Source organism: Coenobita brevimanus, chromosome 53 (assembly GCF_032717465.1).
Source record: "Coenobita brevimanus isolate Jiangsu-jjx chromosome 53, ASM3271746v2, whole genome shotgun sequence".
NCBI lineage: Eukaryota > Metazoa > Arthropoda > Malacostraca > Decapoda > Coenobitidae > Coenobita > Coenobita brevimanus.
The window spans coordinates 19,824,914-19,836,817 of NC_137006.1; the positions used below are offsets into that span (position 1 = coordinate 19,824,914).

General features: G+C 42.8%; 2 protein-coding genes across 2 annotated transcripts; both read right to left on the reverse strand.

Moving 5' to 3' along the window:
• Window positions 1–6,732: 6,732 nt before the first annotated feature.
• LOC145400770 (uncharacterized) lies at window positions 6,733–9,779 on the reverse strand. The gene is made up of 2 exons (XM_080273208.1): window positions 9,146–9,779; window positions 6,733–6,914 (listed from the first exon to the last, which is right to left on the reverse strand). The coding sequence occupies exons 1-2, from the start codon at window positions 9,777–9,779 to the stop codon at window positions 6,733–6,735; spliced, it is 816 nt and encodes a 271-aa protein (XP_080129334.1).
• Window positions 9,780–9,835: 56 nt separating this feature from the next.
• LOC145400771 (uncharacterized) lies at window positions 9,836–11,190 on the reverse strand. Its single transcript, XM_080273209.1, has 3 exons — window positions 11,026–11,190; window positions 10,226–10,726; window positions 9,836–9,973 (listed from the first exon to the last, which is right to left on the reverse strand). Exons 1-3 carry the CDS (start codon window positions 11,188–11,190, stop codon window positions 9,836–9,838), a joined length of 804 nt encoding a protein of 267 aa, XP_080129335.1.
• Window positions 11,191–11,904: the final 714 nt, after the last annotated feature.

Genomic DNA, 11,904 nt, shown 5'->3' on the forward strand with positions numbered 1-11,904 from the left:
TGGCTTCGGTATATCTGTACATGCTGTACAGTACAAAGGTCTCTCATCCGGCGATACTTGGGGAGCGTGATCTCCTACCCCCAGTGGTTCTTGGGGGAAGTTAACCCCTTCCGCAAAACAAAAGTCATTAGAAATTTAGTAAAAGTGCCCAGGTGAGTTCGTATGGTTTCTCCGAAGCTCTTTCATAATATACAATATTCCAACCACGATATTTACGGGGTCAGCTCAATAACCAATTTTAACATTCTCAAAAATAGTGAAAGAAGGTAGATATGGCGTTGACATCGTAGTAGATGCTGTACAATGGATTCTCATCCGTAATGAGATATTTAGGGTGCGTGACCGCACAATGATTTTGGAGGTCAACCCCCTCCCAAAAACAAAACTGATTAGAAGTAGGGGACTGTGAGCAAACGGATTTAAAAGACCCAGGCATACATGCCGCAGCACTAGGTATGTAGTTTCTATATTTACTCTGAGTGCACAGGAGGAAACTGCACATCTGTTTTAATAGTAATAGTAATAGTAATAATAATAATAATAATAATTATAATCATAATCATAGGCGGAGGGTTAGTGCCCCTCCCCGGAAAACAATTAACTAAAAAAAACAAACAATAAGCCTCGGACAAGGACTGACCAAACGTTGACGACCAAGGACCGGACAAAGGACATTGCAATTGGAACGTGGAATGTAAGAGGAGCAAATGATGAGGTGAAAGAGAGAGAGATTGTCCAGGTGCTTGAGGATGCGAAAGTGGATGTATGTGGAATAACTGAAACAAAATGGAGAGGAGAAAGTGTGAGAGAATGGGAGTACGGATGGGGTATATGTGCAGGAGTAGGTGGGAATGAGAGGGCAAAGGAAGGAGTGTGTATAGTTGTGAGTAAAAGATGGAAGAGGAGCATAAGACAGTATGGATCAGTTGGATCAAGGATTGTGTGGGTAAAGTTGAAAGTTGGAATACAAATGTGGGCGATTGTGTGTGTGTATGCGCCAACGCAAGATCGTGCTAGAAGAGTGAGAGAAGAGTTCTGGACAAATGTAGAAGTGTGCATGGAAAAGTTTGGAAGGAATGATAGAGTGTTTTTGATTGGTGATATGAATGGTAAAGTTGGGAATGTGAAGGTGGATGGAATAGTTGGTGAGTGGGGTGTGCCTGCTGAGATAGATGAGAATGGGAGTACGTTAGTGGACATTTGTGCTGGGAGGGGTTGGTGATAGCCAATACCCTCTTCAGGCATAAAATGATCCACAGGTATACATGGCGAGTGATGAGAAGGGTGGGTGGTGAACTGAGTGAAAGGAAGGCAATGATTGATTATGTGTGTGTGGATGAAAGGATGCGAAGATGTATATTGGATGCAAGAGTTTATAGAGGTTGGGGGAGTGGACTTTCTGACCACTACTTGGTGGTGGCCAGAGTTAAAGTTCAAGTAAGATGGAGGAATAGAAGAAGGGAAAGACGAGAGGAAGGAGTAGTTGCAAGGAGAGTGGAAAGGTTACAAGAGGATGAGAAAAAGGCAGAGTATAAGAGAGAAGTGGAGGAACGATTGGGCAAATATGAGTTGGAGCAGATGGGGGACGTGGAAGGTGTGTGTAGAATATTTACAGAAGAAATATGTGCAGCATGTGATGTGGTGTGTGGAAGGAAGAGAAGACGGAGGGGGGTGCAAGGAACAGCGTGGTGGACTGAAGGGGTGAAACGGGCTGTGGCACAAAAGAAGAAAGCATACAATGAATGGATGAGAAATAGGGACGTGGAAGAAGTTGAGAGGTGGAAGAGAGAGTTATATGTAGAAAGGAAGAGAGAGGTGAAAAGATTAGTAAGAGAGAGTAAGAAGAGAGTGGATGAGGAATTTGGAAGGAATTTAAGTGTAAAGTGGAGGGACTGTAAGAAAATGTTCTGGAAAGAGGTGAAAAGAGTAAGACAGGGTGGAAGTGAAGTTAGCAGGGGAGTGAAAGATAAAAATGGTAGATTACTAGTGGAGAAGGGAGAAAAAGTGAGCAGATGGAGAGAACACTTTAAGGAATTGTTGAACGTGGAGGATGGAAGTAATGCAAGTATAAGTGGCTGGGGAATGGCTGGGAGAAGGAGGGAGGTGAGAAGACAGGAAGAAATCAGTAGGATAGAAGTTGTGGAAGCAATGAAGAAAGTTAAATCAGGGAAAGCCCCAGGAATTGATGGAGTGTGTGGTGAAATGTTGAAGCATGGGGGAGAGTTAGTAGTAGAATGGATGTGGAAGATGTGCAGATTGGCCTGGGAGGAAGGTAGAGTCCCGGAGCATTGGAAGTCAGGTATAATTATTCCCTTGTACAAAGGAAAAGGGGAAAAAGAAGTGTGTGGTAATCATAGGGGCATTTGTCTTCTTAGTATAATAGGAAAAGTGTATGGTAGGATACTTATTGACAGAGTTAGAGAAAGAACAGAGAAATTAGTTGGAGAAGAACAGGGAGGCTTTAGGAAGGGAAGAGGTTGTGTAGATCAGATATTCATTCTTAGATCTTTAGTGAAAAAGTTTCTAGAGAAGGGAAAGAAGTTGTATGCGGCTTTCATGGATTTGGAGAAAGCATATGACAGGGTGGATAGACTAGGATTGTGGAAAGTGTTAAGAATATATGGAATAGATGGGAAGTTGTTGAATGCTGTGAAGAGTATGTACGATGGTGCGAAGGCTGCCGTGCGTGTGGATGGTGAACTAAGTGAATTTTTCTCTTTGAAAGTTGGGTTGAAACAGGGATGTGTCATGTCTCCATGGTTGTTCAATCTGTACATGGATGGGGTAATAAAAGAGGTACAAGGTAGGGTAGTGGATGTTGGAGTGGCCCTGGTGAGAGAGGATAGTGTTTGGAAACTCCCTGTACTGTTGTTTGCAGATGATACCGTGTTGTTGAGTGAAGACGAAGGAGAGCTGCAAGGCTTGGTGGATGAGTTTGAGAGAGTGTGTAGGAAACGGAATCTAAAGGTGAATGTAGGGAAGAGTAAAGTGATGGTCTTTGAGAGAGGTGAAGTCAGTGAATGTACAGCGAGGTTGGATGGTGAGGAATTGGAAAATGTGAGTACGTTTAAGTACTTGGGTAGTGTGATGAGTAAGGATGGAGGTTTGGAGGGTGAAGTGCTTGAAAGGGTACAGCAGGGAAGAAAGGTTGCTGGTTCTTTGGAAGCAGTGATAAGAAACAGGGAAGTGAGCATGGAAGTGAAAAAGTTACTACATGACAGTATTGTGATACCAACTCTAACGTACGGAAGTGAAGCGTGGACGTTGTTGGAAGGACACAAGTCAAGAGTGAGAGCCGTGGAAATGAGTTATTTAAGAGGAGCCTGTGGAGTCACATGGAGAGACAGGCTGACGAATGAGGATATAAAGGAGCGTTGTGGTGTTGATGTGGATGTGATAGGAAGCGTTATGAGGAACACACTGAGGTGGTTTGGCCATGTGGAGAGGATGGAGGGTGAAAGACTGACGAAGAGAGTGTATGTGAGTGAGGTGGAGGGGGAAAGAGGGAGGGGGAGGCCGAGGATGAGATGGAGAGATGGGGTGGAGAGGTATATGAGAGAGGGGGGTGTGAGTTGGGAGCAGGGGAGTGAAATGGCGGGGGACAGGGCGACTTGGAGGCGATTTGTTTGTGGCCACCCCAAACGGGATTGAGGCGTCTGGCAATAGATAGATAGATAGATAATGATAATAATAATAACAATAATAATGATAATAATAATAATACAGTAATATTGATGATGATGATCATGATCATCACCATCATCATCGTCATCATCAATATCATCATATCACCATCGTCATTATTATTATTATTATTATTATTATTATTATTATTATACTGAGTTTTATGGGGAGAAGAGACGCATTAGTAAGTAAAGGAGCGTTGTGTTGTTGATGATTACGTGATTGAACGTGATAAGAGAAATAATTATCGCCCGCCTATAGAAGGCGGAGCGATAATGTATTTGCCAGCCTCTGTGTGTGTGTGTGTGTGTGTGTGTGTGTGTGTGTGTGTGTGTGTGTGTGTGTGTGTGTCTTCCCAGTATATCTCATGAATGGCTTGAGCTATCAACATAAAACTTTCAGTGAATCAGATATGGCCAAAATCTTGGACGAGTTCGAAAATGGGTACTCGGGGTCAAGGTCAAGGTCATCATAATGGCTGCCAAAGGTCAACTAGTTTTTATTGCCCAACTAAACACATTATACCGGTATCTCATGAACGAGGTGAGCTATAAACATAAACCTTCAGAGTATCAAGATATGACCAAAATCTTGTACGAGTTCGAAAATGGGCACTCGGGGTCAAGGTCAAAGTCACCATAATGGCTGCCAAAGGTCAACTTGTTTTTATCGCTCGCCTTTAGCACGATTTTATCTCATGACCAGCTAGAGCTATCGATATGAAACCTTCAGGGTATCAAAATATGACCAAAATTTTTGATGAGGTCGAAATTGGGCACTCGGGATCAAGGTCACCAAATGTCTGCCAAAGGTCAACTGGATTTTATCGCCCACCTTTAGCACCATTATAACTCACGAACGGCTTGAGCTATCAACAAGAAACCCTCTGGATATCAAGATATGGCCTAAATCTTGAACTTGGCCAACAGCATATTCTGGCGGATGGTCAGCATTCGGCCTCTGAATGTGTTTTTTTTTTTTTTTTTTTTTTGTGATGGAGAGGATGGAGAAAGAGAGACTGAACAGAATAGTGAAGGAAATGAGGTCGAAGAGGAGAGGTGGAAGGGGAGACCAGTTATGAGATGCAGGGATGGAGTGAAGAGATGTATGAGAGAGGGGTGTGGTGTGTGCAAGCAAGGGAGATGGCAGCCAAATGGCAGGAAACAAAATGGCGTGGAGGTGATTTGTTTGTTACCATTCCAACAGGATTAAGGCGTTTGGGAATAGAAAGGTTTTATCACTTTTATTATTATTGTTATTATTATTATTATTATTATTAGTCTCCTCCTGTTACATACTGTAGGCAGAGAGTATTGTTTTTGCTGGTATTATTATTATTATTCCGGCCTCAGAGTCTCGCGATGATTCCAGGAGAACTGGAGCCTGCGTGAGGAATGTGAAGGGCACAGGTTATGTGCCCTGCCATGGACCATTGCTGATAGAATAAAAAATCCAAATCCTTCATGCGTAGTGAGAGGGCATGTCAGAAAGTATCATACGAGTATTATGTTGTGAACGAGATAAGATGGTCTTGTCTACTGGAGATTTCAATGGGATTTGTGCAAGTAATCTGAATTGCCCAGGTTATGCGCTATGGGCTGTTGATGATAGATAAAATAAATCCAAACCTCCCCAGTGGGTCAAGGTCATTGTAAGAAACAGTAGGTGGAGACTAGTAGCTGTTTGTTGGACAGTTACAGAGTTGTGGTGTTGTGAACAAGATAAGTTGATCATATCTACATGAGATTTCAATACGGTCTGTGCAAGGAATCTGAATGGCCCAGGTTATCTGTTCTGGTATGGGCCATTGCTGAAAGAAAAAAGATCCAAATCTTCCCAGTGGGGTCAAGGTCATTGTAAGAAACTGTACATGAAGTCTAGTGACTTTCCAAGAGACAGTTACAGAGTTCTAGTTATCATTAGTGTCCATCTACTTTGTTATTGGAGACTATTGTTTTTGTTGGTATTACTGTTATTATTATTCTCACCTCAGAGTCTCACAACGGTTCCAGGAGAACTGGAGCCTGTGCAAGGAATCTGAAGATCCCAGGTTATGTGTCCTGGCATGGGCCATGCTGATAGAAAAAATAATAAAAATCTCCCCAAAGGGGTCAAGGTCATTGACAGAGACAGTAGCAGACACATGCATTCTTCGACACCTTTGTTAGATCCCTTATTGATGTTACACAGGAAGTTACCTTAGTAACTAACTGAGACGACACATGTCAACAGGGACTAAGGGAGGTCACTCATGAAAGTTCAAAAATACACCTGTAACCCGTTATCCTTCAGTGTAATCATACTCATGTTCTAATTTAACCCGTAGATGCATGGTGGGGTCAATGTGACCCCACGACGTTGTTCTCCTCAGATAATTTTGCTTCTTTCAACTAGTCTTTTTCCTTCTGTGACTTGATAATACTGCATGGAGCAATATCTTGTTAAGTATGATTTTTTTTTTTTTTTAACATTATTTGACAGATACACGATGTGCTTCTGCATGACTAGGGTCAAATTGACCCCAGCTCTTTCATCCTTATTTTCTCTTCATAATCATGTTAAGTTGCTTTGATAATTTGTGCAAGTGTATATCCAAGTCAGATTCATGCACCTATTCACACACATGCACTACATGCATGTACATACATACACAAATATTCAGACATACACATTCCCATATTTACATGCATATATGCAGAGACACACACATTGTCGGCATGGGTGTGAGAAAACATGAAACTGTAGCATCCACATGTGGGCCGAGGTGTCATGTCGTCACTGAGAGTGTAAACTGTTGTCATTTGCAAGACAAAGCGTCATATGCTGTGTGGGCGTGCACTGTGTGACTCGTCTTGGGTGGGAAAGTTACATGGCAGCATGAAGGGCGGCAGTCCATGAAAAGTATTCAATGTGAGCAGCTGTCTGGCGCCATATACAGAATTTCCAGTGAGGCAAAGTTCGAGCAGAAATTGGCGTTGTCTTTTGGTACAACTATAGCTAGACAAAGAATTACAACTGGTGATGAAATACAATGTATTAAGCACTGATTCAGAAGAAGAGTGCGATGAACATATCAGTGATGAAGATTTTTTTTGTTTTTAAAGAAACTACCACTGAAGAATCAAGAGAATTATCAGATGAAGAAACATCAGCAGCATCCACCAGCTCTGTTCCAATAAGTGTCTTGACGGCTCTTTTGGGTGAAAAATGGAAAATAGCTACTACCAAGTCTGCTCGGGGACAACAATTACTGAATGTAATATCACAAGGGAAGGAGTTGGAAAGACTGGTTATGATGCTCAAAGGATCACTGAAACCCATTTTCATCATTTGATCTTATTTTTGATACTGTGATGTATGAAATCATACTCAATGAAGCAAACCGTCAAGGGACATAAGAGAAAGCAGATTCTTCGGAACATGATCTCAAAGGATTAACTGAAGTGAGGGAGTACAGTGGACTGAGAGGTGTGTACAAAAGCCAGAACCAATCTGTACATTCTCCATAGGACTCACCTAACTGCCCACGAATTTTCTTGAAGACAATGGCAATGAATTTGAAGAAATTCATCACCACCTAGGTTTCTAAAACCCTGCTACCTGAAAAAGCTGACTGGTCTGAGAAATATTAGTGGCCGCGCATCTCCTAGAAGGGTTTATGCATAATTCTCAACTGTGCTATCAGAACACTGAATGTGTCACTGTGAATGCGCAGCTGTACCCCTTCAGAGGTCGCTGCAGATACAGTACATGCCCTGGAAACCAGCCAAATATGGACTCAAGTTTTGGATTATTGATAATGATAAAACATATTACATATCCAGCATTATGATGTACACTGGACGAGAAGAAGAACCCACAAGCTGGGGACACACGTTGTGAGGAAGTTGTCGAAGCCTATACATAACTCGGGGAGAAACATTAGGCCTACTACCAACAACTTTTTCACCGAGCATACAAACTATTAAATAATCCTATTGACAATAAAATATTCTGGCCAACTCTCAAATCTTTCGATAATAACTTTTACAAATCACCACCCATTCCCCCACTAAACTCTTCTGATTGTAACATTATAAATGACCCATGTGGTAAAGCAAACATCCTTGCCAGTACGTTTCCCATAGATTCTGCCTTAGAAGAATTCACCCAGAACGTCTGGAGATACTCTTGCAGTAGCCCCCTGATATTTCAAAAGATTGTGACAGAGTGTGGCACCGTTCCCTGCTGTCCAAACTCCCTTGCTATGGCCTATTGTCTTTTGTTCCTCTGCCTGCCTCATATTTTAGTGACATCTTCTTCTTCGTCAGCTTTATTTACCCATCTTTATATGGGGTCGCTGTTCTTGATGAGCCTCTTCCACCTGCCTCTATCGCCTGCCATGTTGGTATCCAGACCCTTCTCTCTCATATCCACCACCATGCAATCTTTTCACCTAATCTTGGTCATCCTCTCCTCCTCCTTCCCTGTACTTCCATATCCAGTGCTCTCCTCTCGTCACTTTCTCCATCACTCCTCATGACATGGCCGTACCATCTAAGTCTTGCCTCTTGTGTCTTCTTCGAAACCTCCACCACCTTCACTGTTCCTCTGATCTTGCATTGCTAATTCTGTCATCGCTTGTCACGCCACACATCCATCGCAACATTCTCATTTCCGCTACTTCCATCCTCCTCTCGTTTACATTTTTCACAGGTAATGCCTCCGCCCCGTACGTCATTGCTGGTCTTACCATAGTTTTGTACACCTTCCTCTTTAATTTCACTGGCATTCTCCTGTCGCACAATACTCCTGATACGTTTCTAAAACTTCTCCATCCTGCTTGGATTCTTCCGATTATTTCCTTATCTTCACTACCGTCTGCTGATAGGGTGGTTCCCAGGTATTTAAATGCATCCACCCTCTTCAACTCCACACCATCCAGCCTAATACTTTCACGTCTCGTGCACCTGCTCTGTACACGTCATATATTCTGTCTTTGTTCTACTTATTTTCATTCCTCTACTCTCCAGTGCTAATCTCCACTCATCCAGTCTGTGCTCTATCCCTTCTTTTGACTCACCAAAACTACATCATCGGCATACATCATGTCTCACGGTGTCCTCATTCTTCCATCCTCTGTCAACACGTCGAATACGATGTTGAAAAGTAAGGGGCTCAGTGCAGAGCCCTGATGCAGCCCCACCTCCACTCCTGAACTGTCCGTCATGCCTGCTCCACGCCTCACTCGCGTCTTAACATTCCTGTACATTGCCCTTACCAGTTTTTACATATTTTTCCGGTACTTTTTTGTCCTTCAAACATCTCTACGACTCCTGTCGCGGTATTCTATCATAGGCCTTCTCTAGATCTATAAATACCATATATAGTTCTTTCTGCTTTTCTCCATGCTTTACTGCCATTTGCCTCAGTATGAATATTGGGTTCGTTGTTCCTCTTCCCGGCATAAAACCAAACTGACCTCTGGCCACCTCCACCTCCAGCCTCAGTCTCTCTTCCAGTATCCTTTTCCAAACCTTCATTGTGTGTGATAGCAGTTTAATTCCATGATAATTCCCACACTCTTGTACATCTCCTTTCTCCTTGAAGATGGGTACCAACACACTCTCCCTCCACTCATCTGGTATCTCTTCCTGCTTCTCTATCTTGCTCATTAAATTCCACAACAAATCCACTCCCGCTTCTCCCAAGGCCCTCCACGCCTCTACCGGGAGCTGATCTGGTCCAGTTGCCTTGTTGTTTTTCATTCTTTTAAGTGCTCTCACTACTTCTGCTCTGTCTACACATCTCCTAAGACCTAGGTTTGGTATTCCATTATCCTGATGATCCCGTGGATTCTCCTCATTTAGTAGGCCCTCAAAGTACTCCTTCCATCTCTCTTGTACCTTCATCTCATCGATTAGCACCAAACTGTTTACATCCTTCATCTGCTTGACATGATTTACATCCTTTGTAGACGTGTTCCTAATCCTTGCAATCCTGTATATTCTCTTTTCTCCTTCATGTGTTTCCAGCTCCTCATACATATCACAAGCCTCAGCCTTAGCCACTGCCACTGCTTTCCGTGCTAACTTCTTTGCACTTCTATACACCATCTTGTCCTTCCACGATCTGCTTTGCTCCCACTGCTTCTTTGTTTCCTTTTTCTTTTTTAGTGCATTCTTAACGTCTTATCTCCACCACCATTCTTCTCTAGTTGTGCGTCGCTTTCCCGATGTTTCTCCAAGTACTTCTCTGGCCACTCCTCTAACGGTTTCTGCATTCTCCGTCCACCAGTATTGAACTCCCTCTGTATTTACGTTCACCCTATCTATACTCAGTTTTTTTTTATTAAGGCGAAGATGCACTTGATATGTTGGTGACGATTGGCTGAATGCAACATGTCCGAATAACATTTACTAACCCAAATTTCCCTATCAGATATATGTTGTCAAATAATAATAAAGAAATTATGAAGTAACGTTGCATTCAGCCAATCATCACCAATCTGTCAAGTGCATCTTCGCCTCGATAAAAATAAAAAAAAACTGAGTATAAGTACCTTAGTCTTGAACTCTAGTCTCATGGCTTCCTCCTTCAGTGCCGTCCATCGAATCCTCTTCTCATACCTCCTCCTTCCTTTCCTTGGTCTTTTTAGCCACACATCCATCATTAGCAGCCGGTGTTGTGGTGCTATGTGATCACGTGCTATAGCTTTACAGTCTTTTATCTCTACAAAATTTGATTTTCTGAACATAAGGTAGTCTATCTGGGTAGAATTTCCTCCACTCTTATACATGATGATATGCTCTTCTCTCTTGCAGAAGAAAGTATTAGCAATTGCCAGATTAAAGGAAATGGCCAGATCCAGTATCCATTCACCCTCTGCATTAACATTTCCAAGCCCATGGCCTCCATGTATCCTCTCAATTCCTTCATTATCTGCTTCAACATGTCCATTCAGATCCGCGCCCAGCACCACTCTCTCCTCCACAGCAATTCTCTCCATCTCACTTTCTAGCTTTCTCCAGAACTCTTCCTTTTCTTCATCTGTTGATCCTGTCTGTGGTGCATATGCATTAACTACATTTATTATACATGCCCCATATAATAATCTTACTGTTATCAACCGATCTCCTCCTCTCGCCACTTCAGTCACATATTCTTTCATTTCCTGCGACACCACTATTCCAACTCCATTCCTTCCCTCTCCAGATGCACTACTATAATGAAATTTGTATCCATCTCCTAGTTCCTTCGCCTTGTTACCCTTCCACCTGGTCTCCTGCACACACAGTATGCTCACCCTCCTCATCTTCATCAGCTCCACCACCCCATTCCTCAACCTGTCAAGGTCCTAACATTCAGTGTCGCTACCCCCAGAGCAACAGGAGCTCGCTTCTTTAGCCGTGCTCGCTCACGGCGCGGTAGCCCTTGCACATTCGCAGAGGTCGGGCGATGCCTCTGTGCGTTGCTTATAACGGGGTATGCCCTGACATGATCCACTATTCCTTGGTTGTGGCTCATCATGGTTTTGGCTTATATTTTACTGGCCAACAGCCCTTTCTGATGCCAACCCTCCCCATTTATCCGGGCTTGGGACCGGCATAGAGTTGTGCTGGCTTGCACCCCCTATGGCTGGGTTCCTCATATCTTAGTGACAGAAAGGAGTAAAAGTAGATAACGCGTAATCCAATTTCCACTCGATTAATGCCGGCGTACCACAAGTGTCAATTCTGGCTCCAACCCTAATCCTAATTCATATTTATGATCTCTTATCTGTCATTCATAATCCCATTCACTCATCTGCAGAATTTATCAAAACTTAAACATTAGTATAGTATCTCTAACTCACAACTCATAAGCCAAACTCCATAAATCAAAATTTATCTTAGGTTATGGAATGAGAGGAAGATAACAATGTATCATTTAATGCTAGGAAAACCAATATTTTTCTTTATGCGAGGAAGAAGGAACCAAAGGCCATGAACTCGCAATAACAGTTCCCTCCAAGGGAAAAAAAAAAATACAAGAGAGAGTCAAATTCAAGATCCGATCATTTCGAGATGCCTGGACACACTGCGTTTGAAAGACTGGAGATCATAGGCAGCAGGAAATACAGACAGAGGGAGACAGTTCCAGAGTTGACCTGTTGCATAAATGAAGGACTAGGAGTAACGGTTAACTCTTGCATTAGAGAGTTGGACAGAAAAAGGATGAGAGTTTGCTGCTAGACGGGTG